The following is a 24,768-nucleotide window of genomic DNA, read 5'->3' on the forward strand; positions in this document are numbered from 1 at the left end:
GGAATGCTGCAGGAATGGGATGTTCTGCAGTCCCTGCCTGCCCCTCTGGAATGCTGCAGGAATGGGATGTTCTGCAGTCCCTGCCTGCCCCTCTGGAATGCTGCAGGAATGGGATGTTCTGCAGTCCCTGCCTGCCCCTCTGGAATGCTGCAGGAATGGGATGTTCTGCAGTCCCTGCCTGCCCCTCTGGAATGCTGTAGGAATGGGATGTTCTGCAGTCCCTGCCTGCCCCTCTGGAATGCTGTAGGAATGGGATGTTCTGCAGTCCCTGCCTGCCCCTCTGGAATGCTGTAGGAATGGGATGTTCTGCAGTCCCTGCCTGCCCCTCTGGAATGCTGTAGGAACGGGATGTTCTGCAGTCAGCAGCACCTTCACAAGCAGGCATCTTCCCCCTGTGCCCAGGGGACAGACTGCTTGGGGAAAGGGGAAGCCTCCGGGAGGGGGCAGCATAAGGATGTGGACTTCAGCCACCACGCTGACCTCGAGGGCGAGGATCAGTTCAGCACTACCAGACACAACTGGTCCTGCCAGGCTCGGGGAGGGCAGCTGGGCCAGCATCTGCTGCCTTCCCAGCCTGGCAGCTGCTGCAGCCTTTGCAGAGCCGGCTCAGGGCAGCTCGATGGCTTTTGTGTTGTAACAGCCTGTAGGCAGGCTCCTCTGGATCTCCTCCAGGTTCTTAATGTCCGCCAGGATCTGGTCGGTGCTGCTCTCCAGAGCCTGCACCCGCGCCCTCTGCAGCGCAGCTGTCTGCTCCAGCGCCAGCATCGCATCCTTCAGCTGCCTGCTCCTGCCCTTGGCTTTGCTGAAGTTCATCTCCAGCTGCTCCAGCCCAGCCTCATCCACGGCACCAGGCTGGTCTGTTGCACAGGGGGGAAACAAGGAAGAGGCAATGAGTCACGGAGGCTGAGCACCAGACTTCTCTAGATACTCCTCTGTCCTGCTGCCCAGGCCTTTCACAGGCAGCACCCGAGGCAGCTGCTCACACAGCTCCCAGCACCCCTGTCTTAGACCCCACCACGGCCCTACAACAGTGGTGCAAGACCTACTCATAAGACGCAGCAGCTCTTCCAGGCCACTCAGTGTCTCCTGCACGGCTGATCCTGCCCGGCCAGCCTTGGCGTGAGCTGCCTGAGCCTCCTGAGCTGTCTGAAGAAGGCAAGAGGGCAGCCATGAAGTGAAGTCTGGCCCAAAAGTCAACAGGGAGAGGGGCAAGGCAAGGCAGATGAGGACCCACCTCCTGTATTGCAGCAGCATCTGCCTCAACCTCTGAGAGCTTCCTCTCAAATTCACCATCCGCTTCCTTGGCCTGACGCTGCAGGGTGGCCACTGCCTTCTCCAGGGTGAGGACACCATCAGCTGTCTTGTTGGCTTCTACCTTCAGCCGTGTGATCTCCTGGGGAAGGCAGAGGCACTTTCAGACTGGCAGAACATGGACAAAACCATGCCAGGTGCACCAAGGCACCGATGGACAACTGCCACAGGCTGTCCTGCATCATAGAATCAGTCAGGATTGGAAGGGACCACAAGGAGCAGCCAGTTCCAAGCCTCTTGCCATGCCCAGGGACACCCTACCCTAGAGCAGGCTGCACACAGCCTCAGCCAGCCTGGCCTTAAACACCTCCAGCCATGGGACCTCAACCACCTCCCTGGGCAACCCATTCCAGCCTCTCACCACTCTCCTGCTCAACAACTTCCTCCTCACATCCAGGCTGAATCTCCTCACTCCAGCTTTGCTCCATTCCCCCCAGTCCTGTCACTCCCTGACAGCCTCATAAGTCCCTCCCCAGCTTTTTTGTAGCCCCCTTCAGATGCTGGAAGGCCACAAGAAGGTCACCTGGGAGCCTCCTCTTCTGCAGCCTGCACAGCCCCAACTCTTTCAGTCTGTGCTTACAGCAGAGGTGCATCCTTCACGTTCCCCTGCCAGTTGCTCCAGAGTTGTTTCTATCACCATGGCTCCACCACAGCTGCACATCAGCAAATCTCTGGGGATTTATAACCCACATCAAGGAGTCAAACCCATCAACACCAACTCTGGGAGCTTACAAGCCTGCCAGTGACTAACTGTGGAAGTGAAAAACATCTCCTTGATGGTCAAAAGATGCCACAGAGACTCCCATGGGACAGATGCACCTGTAGAGATCCACACACTCCCCTCTCCTCTACAGCCAGCTCTGGTCACTGCACGATCCACTGTGGACAAACATCAGCCTAAATATCAACAGATCAGATCTGAAAGTCATAGAACTATGGAACTGTTTGGAGTGGAAGAGACCTGTGAGATCATTGAGTCTGACCCTTACTCTAGCACTGCCAGGTCACCAGGGAACCATGCCCTGTAGCACCACATCTGCATGGCTTTTCAGTCCCTTCAGGGGTGGGGACTCTGCCACTGCCCTGAGCAGCCTGTTCCAGGCTTCACAATCCTTTTGGGGATCAAATTGCTCCTCAGTGTCCAATCTAAACCTTCCCTGCTGCACCTCGAGACCATTTTCTCTTGTCTTATTGCTTGGGAGAAGAGACAGCCCCTACCTGGCCCCAACCTTTCAGGGAGCTGTAGAGAGCAGTGAGTTCTCCCCCTCTCCACCCCCAGCCTCCTTTCCCAGACTAAACAAGCCCAGTTCCTTCAGATGCTCTGCACAAGAGCTCTTCTCCAGACTATCCACACCTTTGTTGCCCTTCTTTGGACACACTCCAGCTCCTCCATGTCCTCCTTGGAGGGACTGGCCCAAAACTGAGCCCAGTATTCAAGGTATGACCCAGCTGGTGCTGATTATGTGGGGACCATTCTAGTCCTGCTGGCCACGCTGTTGCTGATCCAAGCCAGGATGCTGTTGGCTTTGTTGGTCAAATCAATGCAACATACCCACCAGAAGGCTACCATCCATCTCCTCTCCTCCACAGCTCTCCCTTTCAAACCCTTTCTGCCATCAGTAGCACCAGAGCCTGTCCTCACCTGCTGGATCCCCATGGTGATCTCCTTTGCTTCCTCTGCTGCACTGCTGGCTGCCTTGGATTCAGAAGTGGCACTGCCCAGAATCCCTTCAGCTCGGCCTGTCTTCTCCTTGGCACTTGCCACCATGCTGCTGATAATTGGTAGCCTCCTCATAGCATCTTCTGCTTCTCTTCTTTTATCATCTGCTTGCAGGTTGAACTCTGGAAGGGGTGCAGGTGGAAATGAAGCCACACTACCCCTGGGAGGTCCCACAAGGGAGGGGAAGGAAGGGATTTTAGGACATTACCCCGGAGGCTCTTCAGGATCTGCTCCACCTCATAGAAGGTGGCATTGCCAGCACCCACAGCTTGCAGGGCTGTGCTCCTGGCAAGGCTGGCTCGGGACAGCAGCTGTGTCAGCATCTGTAACGAGCCAAAGGCACACAACAGACAGGTAAAGGACACAGTATGGGACACAGTCCCAAAGCTGCCTGCAAGGAGCTGTGTTGGGAATGAAGACCCATTAGCCTGTCCCCAGATTCCTGTTGCAGCCCCTGAATCAAAGCCACTGCAGCCTGCTCTGTCAGCACTGGTTTGTGCTGGTGCTCCTCAACCAGCTCCAGTCATCCTGACTCATCTGAGCTCTAATCTCTCCAGGAGCAGTTCTTCAACCTGCCTGACACGGAGGAGGTGAGAGCCTGCATCAGCAGCTCTGTGCAGTGTGATGAGGTCTCCCAGCAACTCTAGAAGGTCAGCCCCAAGTGGAGGAAAGGGACTACCTTGTAGCAGGTTGAGTAGATGCCCTTTGGTGAAGAAGTTAGGACAGCACCTTGCAGTGCTGGTGCTATGGACATCTCAGCAGGGCTCCAGCTCATGTTGAAGGTGACCCAAGTCACAGCCCCCAGCCAAGCCCTTACCGCTCTCTCGCCCTCTCCCCTCTGCAGCAGCTGCTTGATGTCCTCCTCCCAGCGCCCTGTGCGACTCTGCAGCTGCCTGTACTGTGCCATGTAGGTGTCCACCGTGCTCAGGAGAGTGCTGACATCCTGCTTCAGCTGGGTGGCCTCCCCCTGAAACACACAGATGAGGTGACTGCCTGGGAGCTCCAGTATCTCCCTAGTGTTCCTGGGAACAACCATGGCAAGCAGCTACAGTGGCAAAAGGGTGGGAAAATAAACATCCAGTGGCTCTCCAGTGGGCATGGACTCTTGGGAAGGGCTGAGCTGCTGGCAGAGTAGCAGGAAGGGCATAGGGGAGAGCAGCAGAAGATCTCTTGGTCCAATAGTCATGAAGTCCTCACCTCAAAGGATCCAATGTTGGTCTTCATCAGGCGGGACAGGGAGCTGAGGAGCACCAGGCTGGCCTGATAAGCCTTATCTGCCTCAGAGGCCATGCCATCAGCTTCAGCCTTCAAGCCTCCAGACAGTGACTTCAGCTCTTCATACCTGCACAGACAGGAGGTTGAAGAGCATGGTCCCAGCCAAGCTGCCAACCCCATACCACAGCACATGTCTAACACAGACTTAGTCACTCTCTCCAAGGCCTCACACAAGTTAGGCAGGGAAAGCTAACCACAAACATCCTCACATCTCAACCCCATGGACAATGCTGGGGTGTCCCTTGGCTCTTGTTCCACAAACTGAAGGTAGTTCACACCAGCTGAACCCTCATGGCCTCCATGGTAGCTCTGTTAATTCTTGTCCTGCCATTGGATGTTTCCTCCTGCACATCCCTGTTTAGCAGCTTCTCTCTGCTCAGGCCTGTGCCAACACCTCACCAGCAATGTGCAAAGTCCCAGCACCACGGTGGGACCTGAGAGGGCACCACTGCAACCAAGAAATCCATCCAGGCAACAGGGAGTTCAATCTACCCTTGGAGCTGAGAGGGCACTACTGCAACCAAGAAATCCATCCAGAAAACAGGGAGTTCAATCAACCCTTGGAGCTGAGAGGGCACCACTGCAATCAAGAAACCCATCCAGGCAACAGGGAGTTCAATCTACCCTTGGAGCTGAGAGGGCACCACTGCAACCAAGAAATCCATCCAGGCAACAGGGAGTTCAATCTACCCTTGGAGCTGAGAGGGCACCACTGCAACCAAGAAATCCATCCAGAATACAGGGAGTTCAATCTACCCTTGGAGCTGAGAGGGCACCACTGCAAACAAGAAATCCATCCAGAATATAGGGAGTTCAATCTACCCTTGGAGCTGAGAGGGCACCACTGCAAACAAGAAATCCATCCAGAAAACAGGGAGTTCAATCTACCCTTGGAGCTGAGAGGGCACCACTGCAACCAAGAAATCCATCCAGGCAACAGGGAGTTCAATCTACCCTTGGAGCTGAGAGGGCACCACTGCAACCAAGAAATCCATCCAGAATACAGGGAGTTCAATCTACCCTTGGAGCTGAGAGGGCACCACTGCAAACAAGAAATCCATCCAGAATATAGGGAGTTCAATCTACCCTTGGAGCTGAGAGGGCACCACTGCAAACAAGAAACCCATCCAGAATATAGGGAGTTCAATCTACCCTTGGAGCTGAGAGGGCACCACTGCAAACAAGAAATCCATCCAGAATATAGGGAGTTCAATCTACCCTTGGAGCTGAGAGGGCACCACTGCAAACAAGAAATCCATCCAGAATATAGGGAGTTCAATCTACCCTTGGAGCTGAGAGGGCACCACTGCAAACAAGAAATCCATCCAGAAAACAGGGAGTTCAATCTACCCTTGGAGCTGAGAGGGCACCACTGCAAACAAGAAATCCATCCAGGCAACAGGGAGTTCAATCTACCCTTGGAGCTGAGAGGGCACCACTGCAACCAAGAAATCCATCCAGGCAACAGGGAGTTCAATCTACCCTTGGAGCTGAGAGGGCACCACTGCAACCAAGAAATCCATCCAGGCAACAGGGAGTTCAATCTACCCTTGGAGCTGAGAGGGCACCACTGCAACCAAGAAATCCATCCAGGCAACAGGGAGTTCAATCTACCCTTGGAGCTGAGAGGGTACCACTGCAACCAAGAAATCCATCCAGGCAACAGGGACTTAAATCTACCCTTGGGCTAAAGCCAACTCAGCTGTGCAGCCACACCTGGAAGTTAGTCCCAGCAGCCTGCTGACACACATAGTGTTGCACCCCTTCCCCATCTGCAGGCAGGTCCCCAGGAGCCTAAGGGTCTATGGAGTGGGAAGCAGATACTCCAGAGAGCCAACAGCCGTAGACTGTTTCACTTGGAGGAGAGCTGTAAGATCACTGAGCCCAACCATCAATGCTCTTCTCCGTTGTCCAGACCCACCAGGGACCAAAACCCAGACAAGCCCCTGCTTGCTCTGTCACCAGCTGCTTATCTCCATCACTCCAGTGGGGAGGCAGGGAAGGGGGCATGGACACTTGGCCACCCCTTTCCTCCCTCCCAAACTCCCCCCACGACACGCAGCTTTCACTCACGTCCCGAGCAGCCCCTGCAGGGAGCTGGCAGCAGCCTCCTCTCCACCAGCAGCTGCACGCACCAGCTCCAGCGCCTGCCGTGCATCCTCCCACGCTGTCTTCGCGGCTTGCTCAATGGTACTGGCAGCTTGGGAGTGGCTGCAAAGCACAGAGGGGGGTTGTGAGAAAGGTTTCCCACCTGAGCTTTCTGCTCTGCCTTTGGATTTAGTGATTCTGAGTTACAGACTCAAAGAGTCATAGAATTGTTTAGGATGGGAAAATCTTTAAGATTGAATTCAACTTTAACCCAGTGCTACCAGGACCCCTCTAAACCATGTCCCTTGACACCACATCTACACAGCTTTTAAACCCCTCCAGGGGCTGGAAATCCACCACTGTCCTGGGCAGCCTGTTCCAAGGCTTGACAACCCTTTGGGGAGATGAACTTGTTCCTCATGTCCCACCTAAACCTCTCCTGGTGCAAGCTGAGGCCGTTTCTTGTCCTGTCACTTGTTAGTAGGGAAAAAAAATAAACATGCTCACCTGGCTGCAAACTCCCTTCAGGGAACTGTAGAGACCCAGAAGGTCTAACCTCATTTCAGGGATTTGTAGAGATAGAGAAGGTCTCCCTTCAGCCTCCTTTTCTCCAGGCTAAACAACCCCAGTTCCCTCAGCTGCTCCTCAGGAGATTTCTGCTCTACACCCCTTACCAGCTCTGTTACCCTTCTTGGGTGCTCCCCAGCACCTTAACGTCCTTCTTAATAGTGAATAGACTGAATCTGAGCCCAATGTTTAAGGATGGGTGAGGTGTACTGATACTGGGGCATTGGGGAACTCCAGTACCCATGCTGCAGCCCCACCAGTGCTGAGCACAGGGAGACCATCACTGGTCTGGTCCTGCTGGTCACACTGTTGCTGAAACACACTAGGATGCTGGTGGCCTTTCTGGCTACATGGGCACATGTTGGGTTATATTCAACTAGGTGCTGATCAACACCCCTAGGTCATGTTCCATCATACAACTTTCCAGCCAATCTGCCCCACAGCTTAAGTGTTCATGGAGTTGTTGTAACCCAAATGCAAGACTCAGGTTGGACCCCCTCAGGTCATGCAGCATGTTGGAGAAGGGGAGACATATTTGGCTTGTCCCTTCTGCATGTGCCATAGCTACAGGAGCACCAGAGGGGAGGTAGATGCTACCAGTTCCAACCAGACATCCATGAGACAAATTCTGACCCCAAAGATACTTCTACAGCACATCTGACACCAGCCTGAAAGGTGGACAGCTCTTCAGGGCAGTGAGGCCAGCCCAGCAGATACATCTTGCTTTGGCTCCAGGGATGGCAGAGGGCCAATGGCAGATTCAGCCTGGTGGCTGGGGCAAATATCTTCTAAGTGCCTAGCAGGATCTCAGTCTCCCTCCCATCTCTCTCAGGTGACAACAGGTGTGACTCACCTGTTGGCCAGCCTCAGAGCCTCCTGGACCATCATCAAGAACTGATTGGAGCCCCCGGGAAGATTTGAAACAGGAACAGACTAAGGAGGAAGGAGGAGAGGGAGTGAGTGTCCTTCTCTGCTCTGCATCCAGTTCACCAGTGAAAGAGACAACCACAGCACAACCCAGCCCCTAAAAGACCCCTGCCAGCACCTCTCCATGTTCTGGTCCTGCAGAGAGGACCACCAGAACAGCTTTTGCACTCACAACACAAATGCACTAACAGGGATATGTGAAATTCTTGCCTTCTCCACGGAAGTTTCTTCAGCCCTGGGCCAGACCAGGAGCAAGCTGCATGAAGATGCTCTTACCACTCGACGCAGGGCAGCTCCGCTGCGGTCCAGGTCCAGCTTGGCTCTCTCCAGCAGCTGCTGGGTCTCCCGCACCTGCCTCTCGTACTGGCTTCCAAGAGACTGCAGCCTCCCCACTGTCGCCTTGACCTCATCCAAGCGGCTCTGGGAGCTGGACCCTTGTCCCTTCATCCTGGCCACACGGCTTTCCAGAGACCTGTCAGAGGCTGGTGAGAAGGAAGGAGGAAGGCTGAAGAGGAACTCATGGCTGAGCAGAAAGACGCAAGCGGCAAAGCCCTCCCCTGTCGCAGCACACACGGCCCCATCAGAAGGCAGTGGGTAGGTGGTACCTTGTAGGCTCAGGGCTTCCCCAAGGATGGTCCTCAGCATCTCCTCAGCCAGCTGCATCCTCTGCTCCAGCTCTTGACTCCCAGCCCCACCACCGGCTTGCACCTCTGAGAACAGCAGCTCCAGCTCTGACAGCTGCTGCAGGTACAGGCCCACCTGCAATCACAGCAGACCAGACCATCAGCCAGCACGGTCCTGAACCCATGGTGGAAAGACCAGGGTGAGAAGGCAACAGTCTGGCCAGAAGATGCAGAGCTCATTTTTGATGGGGTACAATGGACCAGCAGCTCTATGTCTTTGAGCTTTTTATCAGTTGCATCAGGTACAACCCCAAAGTTCAGGCACAGACTGGAAAATCACTTCTATCCCACACCAGCAGGAGATCATAGGATCACAGAACTGTTTTGGTTAGAAGAGACCTGTGAGATCATCGAGTCCAATCCTTCACCCAGCACTGCCAGGACATCTCTAAACCATGTTCCTCAGCACCACATCTACATGGCTGTTCAACCCCTCCAGGGATGGAGACTCCACCACTGCCCTGGGCAGCCTGTGTTACAGCTTGACAAACCTTTTGGGAAGAAATCATTGCTCCTGTTCAATCTAAACCTCTCTGGTGCAACTTGAGGCCATTTCCTCCTGTCCTATTACTTGTTATAAGAGACTGACCTGGCTCTAACTGTTTCAGGGAGTTGTAGAGATGCAGAATGTCTCCCTTCAGCCTGCTTTTCTCCAGGCTAAACAACCCCAGATCCCTCGGCTGCTCCTGACCAAATCTGTTCTCCACACCCTTCACCAGCTTTGCTACTCTTCTCTGCCCCCACTCCAGCGCTTCAGTGTCCTTATAATGAGAGACCCAAAACTGAACCCAACACTCAAAGTGTGGCCTGACCAGTGTCCAGTACAGGGGGGCAATCCCTGCCCTACCACTTCTGGCCACACTACTGCTGGTGCTTGAGGGTGTCTCTCTGTATGCTTTGCCTTTCAGTGGTCCCACAGCTGCCATAGATACTCACCTGGGCTTTCACCTGGTCGTAGCAAGCAGGGCACTCACTCTCTTCACAGTTGAGACCTTCAAAACCAGGCTTGCAGATGCAGCTCCCATCACTCCTGCACTTCAGGGGCTCAGCCCCTAGCGAGTTGCATTCACAGGCTGCAGGTTGCAGTGCCACAGAGTCAGAAGAGCCTGTTGCCACCTCAAGTCTTGTCACATTCATCCCTCCCTCCCTCTATCCCTCCCTCCTCTTGCTTTTCTCCTACTGGAGACTAGGCACAGAACAGCCTCAGCTTTTGCAGCTTCCCCCTTCCCCTCAAACCATTCTGCGCTCCTCCCTGCCAGCTGAGACAGTGCCCAGCTCTCACCTCGGCACTTGTGGGCAGGGTCTGGGGCCAGGGCGTTGCCGAAGAAGCCATCCTTGCAGCGGTGGCAGTAGAAGCCGGCAGTGTTGTAGAGGCACTTGAGGCACTCTCCCGTCCGGCGGTCGCAGTTGCCCACGGCGTTGGGCTCCACGTTGCCGTTGCACTGACATGGCTGGCAGGGCCGGGAAGCTGCTGGGTCTCCAAAGTAGCCATCAGCACAGTACTCACAATCGGCTCCTGGGAAAGGAGGATGAGGAGAAGCTCACGTTCTTGCCCCACAGACAGAAGGACATTCAGCTCCATCAAGGTTAGCATTACATCTGCGCTCTCCTCACCATCACAGCCAGGTCACTACACACCAGGCAGGCTCCCCAAAGCTTGGTGCAACAACTGACTTTGGGCAAGTCTTCCCCTCCTTGTTTGTTGTTTGGGTTTTATAACCCCTGTTTTTCAGTTCTCTTCCCTCTGCACCCATCTTTTTTCCATCCATGTTATCTGTTGAGATGAGAACCTTTCCTGGGACAGGGTGATGTGTGCTTACTCAGCCTTCAGGGCTGAAATGCCCTGTTACAGGTGGGAGCAGTGGTGCTGTAGGCTGAGGTGATTTGGATCACAGAATCAACCAGGTTGGAAGAGACCTCCAAGCTCATCCAGCCCAACCTAGCACCCAGCCCTGCCCAATCAACTAGACCATGGCACTAAGTGCCTCATCCAGGCTTTTCTTCAACACCTCCAGGGACGGTGACTCCACCACCTCCCTGGACACTGCCAATCACTCATTCCAATTCCCATTCCAATGCCAATCACTCTCTCTGGAAAGAACTTCCTTCTAATAGCAAGCCTATACCTCCTCAGCTTCAAGCATCTCGACCCAGTGATGCTTTCATCTCCCCATACAGAGGGTAGAAGCTCTGGAGCAAAGCAGAGCAGAAGCAACATGTAGAAAGGCATTACCAGTAGCTCCAGGGGGACAGTGGTCACAGATGACTTCCTCACCACCAGGCATCACTGAGCAGCCTTGGCCATTGCTGCAGGGACATGGGCTGCAGATGTAGGGCTGCTGGGGGTCTCGGTAGAAGCCGAAGGGGCAGCTGACAATATTGCCCACGTTTTCATCTCCTGAGTAGCATTCACCTGAAGAAGGAAGGCCAGGGCTTAGTTAGCTCTCACCTCTGGCAGGACATGCTCCACCAAAGGCTCCTGGACAGCCTTTGCTGGTGGCCATGCCACCTACCGCAGCACAAGCACCGATGTTCCAGCATCCTCTGCTGGATACCTTTGAGATCCCCACACCTGCCCCACACATACTCCACTTATCTGCCTGTTAGCTCCTCAGCACGAGCGAAGGGCAAAGTAGCAAGTGATAGGACAAGAGGAAACAGTCTCAGGTTGCACCAGGAGAGGTTTAGGTTGGACACTAGGAACAATTTCTTCTCCAAAAAGGCTGTCAAGGCACCAGGCAGTGTGTGATGAAATGCTCCCCATCCCTGGAGGCATTTCAAAGCCAGGAAAACGTGGTGCTGAGGGACGTGGTTCAGTGGCAACCTGGCAGTACTGGGTGAAGGCTTAGCCTTGATGATCTTCAAGGCTTTTTTCCAACCAAAACGATTCCATGAATCTATGATTCTGTCCATGCAGTAGGAGCTACTTTCTCTCTCTCAAATGAGCATCATCTAAACCCGATTCGGTCCCAATCATCTTACCTCTGTTTCTGACTGCAGTGCTCCAAGTGGTTTTCTCCATGATGTTTCTCCACACTCCTGCCCCCCAGCTCAGTGCTATTGTCCCCACTCAGTGCCCCTCCACAGCTCCCTCTAGCTCAGCTCATGGGACCCTGCCTCGGGTTTAGGTGGATCCCTGCCCCGGTAGAATAAACTCACCACAACACGGATTTGTTGGGAAAGTCAGGGAGAGATGAAATTGTGTTTTCCTCATAGTTTATCTCTAACAGCATAAGGAGAAGTAAACTGCTAGAGAAATACACCCACCTTAACGAGGACGGGGAAGGGGTCAATGGGCGGCAGAGCAGCAAAGCAACAGCAGTGAGGGGAAGACAGCAACAGGCGCAGCTCAAGCGGCAGAAAGCAGCAAGAGGAAGGTCCAAGCTGTGCTCCTAGACACAGCTCTGGATAAGTTAATATCGTTTCATTGGAGCATCAATTGTTGCCATTCCATGGCCTATCCCTGCAGTGTTCACCTCTCCCCTATGCCTGAGCTAGAAATGGCCACAGGCTCCAAGGCAGTCGCCCTGCAACCCCACACCCCTACAAACACAGCGTGGAGGTGACTTCTCTTACCGGTGTTGGGGTCACAGATTCCTCCCCCTTGGCACTCACAGGGCACACAGGTGCTGAAGGGCCCCATGCTGGGGATGTCCCTGCGGTAGCCAGGGGCACAGCTCTCGCAGAACTGGCCCTGGTAGCCTTCTGGGCACTCGCAGCGTTCCACCCAAGGAGCAGGGACTCCAGCCACAGGCCGTGCTGACACCAAGGTGACGTTGTCGATGTAGCCGGTGCCTGCAGGGAGATGCAACTGCTCACCTCTGGGCACCAGCAGCTCCACCTGCAGCACCCTCGTGCCCAGGCCATCCAGCGGTGGCATATTTCCTCATGACACCCATGGACAGACAGACTGCAGCCAAAGCTTTCCCTGCCCAGGCCATCCAGCAGTGGCATATTTCCTCATGACACCCACGGACAGACAGACTGCAGCCAAAGCTTTCCCTGCCCAGGCCATCCAGCAGTGGCATATTTCCTCATGACACCCATGGACAGACAGACTGCAGCCAAAGCTTTCCCTGCCCAGGCCATCCAGCAGTGGCATATTTCCTCATGACACCCACGGACAGACAGACTGCAGCCAAAGCTTTCCCTGCCCAGGCCATCCAGCAGTGGCATATTTCCTCATGACACCCACGGACAGACAGACTGCAGCCAAAGCTTTCCCTGCCCAGGCCATCCAGCAGTGGCATATTTCCTCATGACACCCATGGACAGACAGACTGCAGCCAAAGCTTTCCCTGCCCAGGCCATCCAGCAGTGGCATATTTCCTCATGACACCCATGGACAGACAGACTGCAGCCAAAGCTTTCCCATCCACACTGTTGTAATTTTGCTCCATTTCATCATAATTTCGTTTTGCCCATTTTAGGGCACCTTTAAACATCAAATGTTTCCTGGGCTGCATCAAAGGAGTGGCCAGCAGGTCATGGGAGAGGATTCTCCCCTTTTACTCTGCTCTTGTGAGACCACACCAGGAGTACTGCATCCGGCTCTGGAGTTCCCAACACAAGAAGGACATGGATCTGCTGGAGAGGGTCCAGACGAGGCCCACAAAGATGATCAGAGGGCTGGAGGACCTCCCCCATGGGGACAGGCTGAGAGAGTTGGGGCTGCTCAGCTGGGAGAAGAGAAGGCTCTGAGGAGACATTAATATCTCCCTGCTCTACCTGAAGGGGGCTACCCTGGGGAGGGACTTTATATAAGGGCTTGTGGTGACACTATGAGGGACAATGGTGTGGAACTAGAGAAGAGCAGATTTAGATTGGACAATAGGAAGAAGCTCTTTGCTCTGAGGGTGGCAAAACACTGCAATGAGTTTCCCAGATAAGTTATGGATGCCTCATCCCTGGAAGTGTTTAAGCCCAGGCTGGATGTGACTTTGAGTGATCTGGTCTAGGAGGTGACATCCCTGCCCATGGAAGGGCAGATGGAACTAGATGAGCTTTAAGGTCCCTTCCAACTCAAGCCAGGGAGACATCAAAGGTGCCTCCCCCCAGAAACTTGGCTTGTCCAGCAATGAGAAGAAGCCAGCTTTGGCCCTGCAGGCTCTCCCTCCACTTACTGTACTCCCCAAAGGTGGCTCTGATCCAGAGAGCTGTCAGGTTCCCCAGCAGCCTGCGATACTCAAAGTGATTCAGCCTCGGGATCCACTGGCTACTTGAGTGCTCATCCAGCCTGGGGGAGAAGTAGAACCAGATTCAAGAAAATGAGATGTCTCACCCAGAAAATGCAGCAGCCCTCACCCATCTCCCTCCTGAGCTCAAGGCTTTGGCAAACAACCTACACTCTTATGTCTGACCCCCAGCAAAGTATAACATAGCATAGAATCAACCAGGTTGGAAGAGATCTCCAAGATCAGCCAGGCCAACCTAGCACCCAGCCCTGGCCAATCAACCAGACCATGGCACTAAGTGCCAGGCTTGGCTTCAACACCTCCAGGGACAAAGCCTCCACCTCCCTGGGCAGCCCATTCCAATGCCAATCACTCTCTCTGCCAACAACTTCCTCCTCACATCCAGCCTAGACCTCCCACAGCACAACTTGAGACTGTGTCCCCTTGTTCTGTTGCTGCTTGCCTGGCAGAAGAGACCAATCCCACCTGGCTACAGCCTCCCTTCAGGGAGCTGTAGACAGCAATGAGCTCTGCCCTGAGCCTCCTCTTCTCCAGCCTAAACACCCTCAGCCTCTCCTCACAGGGCTGTGCTCCAGGCCCCTCATCAGCTTCCTTGCCCTTCTGTGGACACCTTCCAGCACCTCAACATCTCTCTTCAATTCAGGAGCCCAGAACTGGACACAGCACTCAAGGGGTGGCCTGACCAGTGCTGAGTACAGGGGAAGAAGAACCTCCCTTGTCCTGCTGCCCACACTGCTCCTGAGCCAGCCCAGGATGCCATTGGCTCTGCTGCCCACCTGGGCACTGCTGCCTCAGCTTCAGCTCCTCTCTCCCAGCACCCCCAGGTCCCTCTCTGCTTGGGTGCTCTCAGCCACTCTGGCCCCAGCCTGCAGTGCTGCTTGAGGTTGTTGTGACCAAAGTGCAGAACCCTGCACTTGGCCTTGTTCAGTCTCATCCCATTGGCCTCTGCCCACCCATCCAGCCTGGCCAGGTCCCCCTGCAGGGCTCTCCTATCTTCCAACAGATCCACACCTGCTCCTATCTTGGTGTCAGCTGTTCTTCTACTGCCCCTCTCACAAAGCAATCTCCTCATCCAAGAGGGAAGCACCAGAGACACATCCAGCCCGACCAGGCAATCCTTTGCCACCTCTGCAGGAGTACACCTGAACCCAGGAGTTCCTTGAAGTCACAGCCTTTCTTGCTCACCCTTCTCCAACGGCCCTAACATCTCTCTACCTGAATGTGTATGTATGGCTGACACCACAGGGCAGGATCTTCTCCTGGGGCAAGAAGGGGGCTGTGATTCTCAGGCCATCTCCTTCCAGGACCACATCATGTGGCGATGGGTGGCGTCCCCCTCGGTCCAGGCGGTAGTCGAAGGAGAGTGTCTGGCCATAGCTCAGCTGCTGGTTCCCAAGGAATTTTGCTGCAAAGGGAAGGAAAGGAGAAAAGTAAAGCCTTAAAACTTTGCTTTCCTCTTAAAGGCTGGGCCTGTGAGCTCAGATCAAATCACTGCTAATCTCACACCTACCAGGTGCCATGAAGTATATGGGCTCCGATCTCCTCGCCGCTATGAAGGCATCCTGATGGCGTGGGGACCACTGGAGTTGGGCTGGGGAGCCACTTTCATGGACACCTCGCCAGCCTTCAGCACCTGCAGCACCAACCAGGAGCAGTTAGGGGGGCAGTGAAGGTGTTTCCAGGACTAAAGCGACTTTCTCAAGTTGTCTCTTATCAAAACCCTCCAGCTCCCTGCCCCTTGACTTCTAAGGGGGCAACACAGATGTTCCTGTGCTGAAACAAGCCAAGCCTAGGCATAGAGGTTTCCTCCCAGCTGCAAGAAATACATGATGAAGATTCACCCAGTCCTCACACACTAGTTCTACCTATGATGGAGCCAAAAGGACTCCCAACAGAGCTTCAAACCAGGAGACTCCTCCAGGATGCCAAATAGAAGGGAGGACAAACCCCTCTACTCTGCCCTGCTGAAGCCACATCTGGTGTACTGGGTCCAGTTTTGGGATCCCAAGTTCAAGACAGACAGGGAACTACTGGAGAGAGTGCAGCAGAGGCTATGAAGATGCTGAGGGGCCTGGAGCATGTCTGTGAAGAGGAAATGTTGAGACACCTGGGGCTGTTTAGCCCAGAGAAGAGCAGCCTGAGAGCAGATCTGGTCAATGCCTGACAAGAGCTAAAGGGTGGGGGACAAGAGGATGAGGCCAGACTCTTTCCAGTGGTGCCCAATGGCAGGACAAGGGGCAATGGGCACAAACAGGAACCCAGGAGGTTCTACTTAAACACCTGCAGGAGCTATAGGGAATGTCCTGCTTGGGCTTCACCTCTCTGGAAGGTGGAGGTGATGTTGTAGACGCTGTAGTTATCGTCGCCGACGCAGGCAGTGGAGTGGCCATAGCAAAAGCATGGGGAGCATCCCGCAGGGTTTCTGGCATCCAGGTTGTAGAAGTTCCTCTTGCACCTGGGTGGGGGGCACAAGAAGATGACAGCAGTCAAGGCAGTATCTGAAGGGGGCCTACAAAAAAGCTGGGCAGGGACTTTTTAGGCTGTCAGGCAGAGACAGGACTAGGGGGAATGGAGCAAAGCTGGAGATGGGGAGATTCAGCCTGGATGTGAGGAGGAAGTTGTTGAGCATGAGAGTGGTGAGAGGCTGGAATGGGTTGCCCAGGGAGGTGGTTGAGGCCCCGTGGCTGGAGGTGTTTAAGGCCAGGCTGGACGAGGCTGTGTGCAGCCTGCTCTAGGGCAGGGTGTCCCTGGCCATGGCAGGGGGTTGGAACTAGATGATCCTCGTGGTCCCTTCCAGCCCTGACTGATTCTAAGTCCATTTTCTCCTCTTCCTGACCAACACAACCAGATATCTCATGCCAGTCATGGTTCAAGGTCATTGGAAGGCTGGGATAGTGAGGTAGGGATGTGCAATGTCCTGGGAGATGGAGGATGTGCCACGCAGTGGGCTGGGAAGTCCTCCTGACACCCACCTCTGGCACCGCTCCCCAGTGGTGCTCGCCTTGCAGACACAGAGGCCAGAGGAGCAGCTGCCGGTGCTGCCAGCCGGGTCACACTCACACTGCAGGCTCCTGCAACGGCATGGGCAGAGTCTCTACCTGCATTTCCAGCTTGGCCTGGGACTCTCCAGGAGTTATATGAAAATTAGGACACCCCCCCAGCTACCAATCCCATGCCAGAAGAAGAAAGGTAATCAGCAGAGACATTGCTGCAAGCAATCCAGCTGCAGCAGAACAGATGCCAGGCTGAGACAGCATCCATCACTACCACCCCAGCACACCCCAGAGCACCAGACTCAGGGGCAAAGCAAAGCTCTTCTCAGCTTGATCAACTCTGACTGAGTTTAACAGACCTTGGCTGAGTTCCAACAGGCAGCAATACACCAGGATGGCTCAGGCAGAGGGCCAGGTTTGGCAGCAAGGCTGCCGACAGCCACCCCTTGCCCCCCACCCTCTGCCTCTCGGGGCCCCAACAAGGAGTAGCAGCAGGGTGAAGGCCACCAAGATCCTGGCCTGTATCAGCAACAGTGCAGCCAGCAGCAGTAGGGAAGGGAATGTCCCCATGTGCTGGTCTCCAGTGAGGCTACATTTGAAGTACTGGACTGATCACTTCAAGAAGAACATAGAGGTGCTGGAGCGTGTTCAGGGAAGGGTAATAAAGCTGGCAAAAGGTGTAGAGGACAGGTCTGGTGAGGAGCAGCTGAGGGAACTGGGGTTGCTTAGCTGGGAGAAGAGGAGGCTGAGGAGAGACCTCTATCTCTACAGCTCCCTTAAAGGAGGTTGGAGTGTGGTGGCAGTCAACTCTTCACCCAGGTAACAAATGATAGGACAAGAGAGAGAGGAATTTGCCATTGGAATGGGCTGCCCAGGGAGGTGGTGGAGTCACCATCCCTGGAGGTGTTGAAGCCAAGCCTGGCTGAAGCACTTAGTGCCATGGTCTGGTTGATTGGCCAGGGCTGGGTGCTAGGTTGGACTGGGTGATCTTGGAAGTCTCTTCCAACCTGGTTGATTCTATGATTCTAAGAAGAAATGGCTTCAGGTTGCACCAGGGGAGGTTTAAGTTGAACATTAGCAACAATTTCTTCCCCAAAAGGCTGTCTAAGCCTGGAACAGGCTGCCAAGGGCAGCAGTGGACTCCCCCTTCCCTGGAGAGACTTCAAAACCATGTAGCTGGAGCGCTGAGGGAGGTGGTTTAGTGGTGACTGGCAGTGCTGGGTTAACAGCTGGACTCAAGGTCTCTTCTAACCTTGATAACTCATTCTATGGTGCTATGAAACAAAGAAGAGGAGGACACAGTGCTGAGGAAGCCAAATCAGCAGCACTTCAAAAGATGTTCAAAAGGTCTTCCTGCAAAGGAAGGGTTGATTTTTGTGTGCACATCCCTGCATGAGGGCAGTCCTTGGAAGGGGCACTGATACCAGGCAGACCCACCCTGGCTTATCACAGTATCATCAGGGCTGGAACAGATCTCACAGATCATCAAGTCCAACCCTTTACCACAGAGCTCAAGGCCAGACCATGGCACCAAGTGCCACATCCAACCTTGCCTTGAACAGCCCCAGGGACAGCGACTCCACCAGCCTGTGTGTCGCCCATTTGACTTCACCTGGATAATGAGGAGGTGCTGAGCTCAGATTCTGACCCTGTGGAGTGACAGCAAGCTCTGCAGGCTGGAATAGAGGTCCAACCCCGCTTAAACCCACTCCCAGTAAGGCAGCTTAAGGCTGCTGGTGTGCTGCCATGGGATAATCTGCCTCTGCCCTTGCACAGGCTCTTTGCAGCAGCTGGGAGAGCTCTGGAGGCTGCCCTCCAGCTGTCACCATGCCACTGGTGGTTGCTGGCACTTACTGCCCGATCCTCTGGCACCCAGCCTCAGAGAGGGACTCAAAGCCTGGCTGGCACTGGTCACACTTCTTGCCCGTCACGCCAGGTTTGCAGCTGCACCAGCCATCACTGTCACACTGTGGGCTGAGGGAACCTGTGGGAGGAGAGGGAGGAGAAGTTGGGATGGGCACCTCCCTGCAATGCTGCCAGCAGGCAACCCAGGCTCAGCAGCAGGTCCCCCTTGAGGTTTGCCACAGGGCTGAGACACCAAGTGTGGCCGTTAAGGTCGCTCCAGCCTCCCTGTCTGGTGCAGGAGGATGCAAATCCTAGCAGGAACTGATCGGATATCCAGGATGAGGTTACTCTTTCCCACCATAAACGTCCTTGTGAAGGACAAGATGAACTCCAGGGCGTGAAAAACAAGCAGAGAAGATTTTTTCTTTGCCAGACCCTCTCTAGAGGGTAGACCTTGATTTGGTGCCTCTGCAAGGACCCTATGGTGCTTCTGAAAGGTCTCTCCCAACCAAAACAGTTCTTGGGTTCTTTAAGCCCCCTCACCCCCCTGCCCCAGCCCCGTCCCCTCCAGGAACAGCGACCACGTACCGTGGGGGTGGCAGCGGCAGGGCAGGCAGCAGTCCCGGTCGCGCCGGCGGAAGAAGCCTTCCTTGCAGCGCTCGCAGCGGGCGCCCTCCGTGTTGCCCAGGCAGCCGAGGCAGCGGTACCCGTTCCCCGTCTCCCTCAGCAGGTACCAGTCGAAGATGCACTGCCGGGACATCCCGTTGCAGTCACAGGCTGGGGAGAGCAGAGACACCTGTCAACTGCTGCAGGCACCAGCTGTGAAGCTGCGATGCCCTCTCCATGGGCAAGGAACGAGGCCATGCAACGCAAACCTCCTGCTCTCGCTCTGCTCCATCAGCCCTGCCTCCATCGGCCAGCTCTGTGCCACCGGTGCCCACACCATGCTCCTCATGCTCACACTGTGGAGCTATGACTGGTTTCACTGCTGGAACAGCCCAGGGTGGGCAGACCACCCCAAGCCAAGCGAGGTGACACAGGTCATCTCAACCCACCACCCCCCTCAGGAAAAGCTGCAGCTGCTCACATCGCTGCATGGTAGGCACCAGGAGGGATGGGCATAGAATCAACCAGGTTGGAAGAGACCTCCAAGATCATCCAGTCCAACCTAGCACCCAGCCCTATCCAATCAACCAGACCATGGCACTAAGTGCCTCAGCCAGGCTTTGCTTGAAGACCCCCAGGGACGGTGCCTCCACCACCTCCCTGGCAGCCCATTCCAATGCCAATCACTCTCTCTGTGAAGAACTTCCTCCTAACATCCAGCCTATACCTACCCTGGCACAACTTGAGACTGTGTCCCCTTGTTCTGTTGCTGGTTACCTAGGAGAAGAGGCCACCCCCCACCTGGCTACAATGCCCCTTCAGGTAGTTGTAGACAGTAATAAGATCACCCCTGAGCCTCCTCTTCTCCAGGCTAAACAGGCCCAGCTCCCTCAACCTCTCCTCATAGGATTTGTGCTCCAGGCCCCTCACCAGCTTTGTTGCCCTTCTCTGGACATGTTCCAGCACCTCAACATCCTTCTTGAATTGAGGGGCCCAGAACTGGACACAGCACTCAAGGTGTGGCCTGAGCAGTGCTGAGTACAGGGGAAGAATAACTGCTGCATCCCACTACAGCCAGGACAGATGGGACCTTTGCAGAGTAGACTTGCAGGCACCTCACCAGAAATGCCTGCTCTAGTGCTGATCTTCAGAGAGTTACTTAGATCTTCTCCTGCAGCCTCCTCTCACCAAAGCCCTGGCAGCCACTTCTAGAGTGCTTAAGCCTGAGGACCTTTGTGTCTGAGCAGTTCCTCAGCACAACTGAGGGAAGCAGACACGCTTGAAAGAATGGGTGGCAAAGACAGGCAGGAGAAACAAACACTGTGATCGTTTGAGGCTAATGAGGATATTTTAGTGAGAGGAATTAGATGCTAGGCTGTGAAAAGGAAACAGTGGTGATGGCTGCTGCACTCACAGGCTTGCTGAGATGGGTAAAAGCAAGAACACAAACATAGATAACAGAGTTGCTGTGTGTCTCTGGCAGCCTGCACTTCTCTCCCTCAGCTGCTTCTGTGTAACTAATCTTTCTGCTTCCTAACCCTCCCTGGCCAATCCTCCAAGCTCACCTTGCACGGAAGGCAAAGTCTGGGATAAGGTAGAGGGATGGAAAGGAGGTGGAAGGGTGGTTGGGAGCCCCTCCTGGGGACTCTGGTTTCTGGGAGGGCTGCTGTGTTTCTGTATTGCTTTTTAACTTGTCTGTTTCTGTCTATAGCTGTAGACATTGTAAATACCTGCTTGTATCTTGTGCTGAGCTGTAAATGTAAAACTTCACTCTTAATTTCCAGCTGGGCTGAGTCTAGCCTGTGTGATTTCCTAAGAGTGGGGGGATAGGTACCCCCAAACCGACACAAACACGCTGAGGGAAAAGCAGATGAGCTGCAGATGAACTGCTGATGAGCTGCTCTAAAGCACCCTGATGCTACCACGGGCCCCTCAACATCCCTCCAAGAACCTCTGCTGACCTCACTGGGACATGAAGTCTCCAACTTCCCACCCCCAGCTTAGCTCCCCTCTGACAGCACAGGGAGGTGGAGGAGATCCAAAAGCAAGCAGAAACCTGCAGCATGATTGTATGTGACGATAGTGGAGGCTCCTCCTTCCCACTGCTCTGGCTCAGCTTAGCCTGAGGATGCAAGGTCCCCATTTCTCTCCATCTGTGCCTCCCGGGAGCAGGAGAAGCCTCCTGCGCTCACCACCCAAGCACGTTCAGAGCTGGGCACTGCCCACCGCCCTCCCACGCCCATCAACACCCACATACCAGACAGAGGCACTCAGCGAGCAGCAGCCGGGCCTGTTGCCAGGAGCAGAGGTGACCTCATGCTCCAACAAACACAGAGAGACATTTCTTGAGCTGGGGCAAACACAGCCCTCACCTCGCAGCCTGGCCACCGGGGCACCGAGACCCATCTGCAGGAGCTGCTGCCACTCCAGCCTGCTGGGAAAGGGCCTGCAGGTGCAGAGTCCTGCCTCTTAGGGTGTCTAGAGCCCCCATGGACATGCCAGCACAAAAGGGCAGAGGCAATGCAGACAAGCCACCCACAGCAGCTGTGTGAGACTTTCCTCCAGCTATTCAGGCTCAGGACTCAGTGCCGTGGTCTGGTTACTCAGTGCCATGGTCTGGTTACTCAGTGCCATGGTCTGGTTACTCAGTGCCATGGTCTGGTTACTTGGCCAGGGCTGGGTGCTAGGTTGGACTGGCTGAGCTTGGAGGTCTCTTCCAACCTGGCTGATTCTATGATTCTAGGACTGCTTGGCATCAGTCCCACCCCTCATCCCCCTTACACTACAGCTAAAATGCCTCAAGTTGGAAGGGATCCATAAGGATCATCAAGTTCTCCACAAGGATCATCTTCACCTCCGCCCATGTGTCACTAGTCTGCGTAATCTGGAGGCTTTACTGGGCTGCTGAATTACAGGCATGAGCTGCCTGCCCTTGGGGAACAAAAACCACCTTTCTTCAGATCTTGGCCTGGAGCTGCAGCAAACTCTTCACTTCTCCAACCCTAGCCTAGATTCAGACCCAAAGCCATTGAAGATGGGGGTGCAGATTAGTGCCACCACTTCTCTGGTGTAGCTGCTCCTGTTGCTGGTGTTCTCCAGGACTCAGGCAGAGTGAGGCACTGGAGTGGCTAACAAGATGGAACACACAGGAGCTGCTGGAAAAATGAGGACCAAAGGGCAGGGAGGTGGTGGAGTCGCCGTCCCTGGAGCTGTTCAAGGCAGGACTGGACGTGGCACTTGGTGCCATGGTCTGGCCTTGAGCTGTGTGGTAAAGGGTTGGACTTGATGATCTATGAGGTCTCTTCCAACCTTGGTGATACTGTGGCTAACAAAATGGAGCACACAGGAGCTGCTGGAAAAATGAGGACCAAAGGGCAAGGCAATCCTTGTATCCAGGTACCCTGAGGCACTGGAGTGGCTAACAAGAGGTAGCACACAGGAGCAGCTGGAAAAATGAGGACCAAAGGGCAGGGCAATCCTTGTATCCAGGTACCCAGAGATCATTCAGCTCCCAGACAGCTGTGGAGAAGAACAAGCTTCACAAAGGAGCAGCTTTGCAGCTGGATTTCTGCAGTGCTACACCAGGGTTAAAGAGGTCTACAGCATACATCCAGCAGGACATCACTCCCCCAGCTCCTGCCCAGCAGAATAAAGGATGAAAAAAATCCTTATTTGCTGTACTGAAACAAATTCCCACAGCAGAAAGGCTGGGAGAAGAGTATAGGCAGCTTTAGACCTTCTAGATTATCTTCTGAAATCCACAAAAGCAAGAAATGAGGTTGGCCCCTGGGTCTGTGAGGAGGAGCAAGACCTGCTTGGAGCTCTAGGGGCTCCATATGCATGGGCAGGGAGGAACTAGCCACCAGGAGCTAAAACCTGACATTTGGTGTCTTCTCCTTTCCACCCACGCTGAGGCAGACACCTCATTGACCCCATGGCATCCTAGGGTGCATTAAGAAGAGTGTGACCAGCACGTTGAGGGAGGTTCTTCTCCCTCTCTGCCCTGGTGAGACCACATCTAGACTAGCAGGTCCAGTTCTGGGCTGCCCAGTTCAAGAGAGACAGGGAATTAATGGAGAGAGTGCAGTGGAGGTTACAAAGGTGCCGAGGGGCTCGGAGCATCTCTGTGAGAAGGAAAGGCTGAGAGCCCTGGGGCTGTTTAGCCCAGAGAAGAGCAGCCTGAGAGGGGGTCTGGTCAATGCTCAGCAAGACCTAAAGGGTTGGGGGAAAGAGGATGGGAGCAGACTCTTCCCAGTGACAGGACAAGAGGCAATGGGCACAAACTGGAACCCAGGAGGTTCCACCTAAACACAAAGGAGGGTGCTGGAGCCCTGGAGCAGGCTGCCTGGAAGGGTTGGTGGAGTCTCTTTCTCCAGAGCGATCCCAAGCCCACCTGGATGTTGTGATCATTGGCAACCCTCTGTGGGTGCCCCTGCTTCAGCAAGGGGGTTGGACTAGGTGATCTCCGGAGGTCCCTTCCAACCCCTGCCATGCTGGGGCTCTGTGCCTCAGCAGCAGGTCTGCTGCAGCCTGCCCAGTCACCGACTGCCATGCAGAAATAGGTTCCTCAGTCCCTGCACAAGCAGCAATCCCCAACACGCTGCCAGGAGGGGGGGTGGGAAGACTCTACAGCAGCAGTTTAAAATGTGCATGCAATTAAGCCTGCTGTGATAATTACCCAAGCAGCACATCAAGCAAACCAGGTCTCTTTTTAACAAGAAAACAAACACAACCCCCTTAGTCAGCATTTCTTTCCACTCTCACATTGCACTGTACGTGAAAGCAAACTGAGCAGAGACCAAGCCCAAGCCTAGTGGGTGCACTTCAGACCAAAAAACACCCTGAAATCACTCAGCATCTACAAAACACCTGTGGAAACCCACTCCTGGCCATCACCCCCACCTCCAGACTCTAAGTCAATGCAACTACAACCTAGAAGCATAGAATCAGTCAGGGTTGGGAGGGACCACAAGGAGCAGGCAGTTCCAACCCCCCGGCCACAGGCAGGGACACCCTACCCTAGAGCAGGCTGCACACAGCCTCAGCCAGCCTGGCCTGAAACACCTCCAGCCATGGGGCCTCAACCACCTCCCTGGGCAGCCCCCTCCAGGCTCTCAGCACTCTCACCAGAGAGCAATACAGAATTGCACAGCAGTGAGGTACTTAAGGGGGGTACCGGGGAGGAAAAACAAAGACCTCACGGAATATTTAAGCCCGGGAAAGCATAAGGAGAAGCACCTGGAGGCTCAGTTTTAATCCCAGAGGCGGGAGGGGAGAGCATCCCAGCAGCGCCCGGCTGGCTCCCAGCGACTCTCAGGCGCTGGGGCAGGGCTGCAGCGCGCAGCAGGCAGCAGCCAACCTTCCCCAAAGCCTCACCTTGGCCTCCGTTGGAGCTCAGGGCTGCAGGCAGGAGGGCAGCCAGGAGGGAGCAGAGGGGCAGGAGCCAGCGCTCGGCCATTCCTGGCGCCGGGCAGCACACGGAGCTCCCGAGCCGCTGCCTTCTTTCCGGGTGTTACTTATCGGCGGCTCCACCTGAGCCACTCCCAGCAGGAAGAGCG

General features: G+C 54.8%; 1 protein-coding gene across 1 annotated transcript; it reads right to left on the reverse strand.

Annotated features, from left to right (window-relative positions):
* Positions 1 to 93: 93 nt before the first annotated feature.
* On the reverse strand, positions 94 to 24,768 carry LAMC2 (laminin subunit gamma 2). The gene is made up of 23 exons (XM_064148325.1): positions 24,587 to 24,768; positions 19,193 to 19,381; positions 18,614 to 18,743; positions 16,739 to 16,837; positions 16,085 to 16,221; positions 15,277 to 15,399; positions 14,982 to 15,171; positions 13,695 to 13,807; positions 12,148 to 12,366; positions 10,805 to 10,984; positions 9,854 to 10,087; positions 9,508 to 9,644; positions 8,494 to 8,647; positions 8,165 to 8,370; positions 7,815 to 7,894; positions 6,380 to 6,517; positions 4,229 to 4,373; positions 3,849 to 3,998; positions 3,240 to 3,354; positions 2,954 to 3,153; positions 1,235 to 1,393; positions 1,047 to 1,146; positions 94 to 857 (listed from the first exon to the last, which is right to left on the reverse strand). The coding sequence occupies exons 1-23, from the start codon at positions 24,666 to 24,668 to the stop codon at positions 607 to 609; spliced, it is 3,531 nt and encodes a 1,176-aa protein (XP_064004395.1). The 5' UTR covers positions 24,669 to 24,768; the 3' UTR covers positions 94 to 606.

This window comes from Pogoniulus pusillus, chromosome 8 (genome assembly GCF_015220805.1).
Source record: "Pogoniulus pusillus isolate bPogPus1 chromosome 8, bPogPus1.pri, whole genome shotgun sequence".
In the NCBI taxonomy this organism is placed as follows: Eukaryota; Metazoa; Chordata; class Aves; order Piciformes; family Lybiidae; genus Pogoniulus; species Pogoniulus pusillus.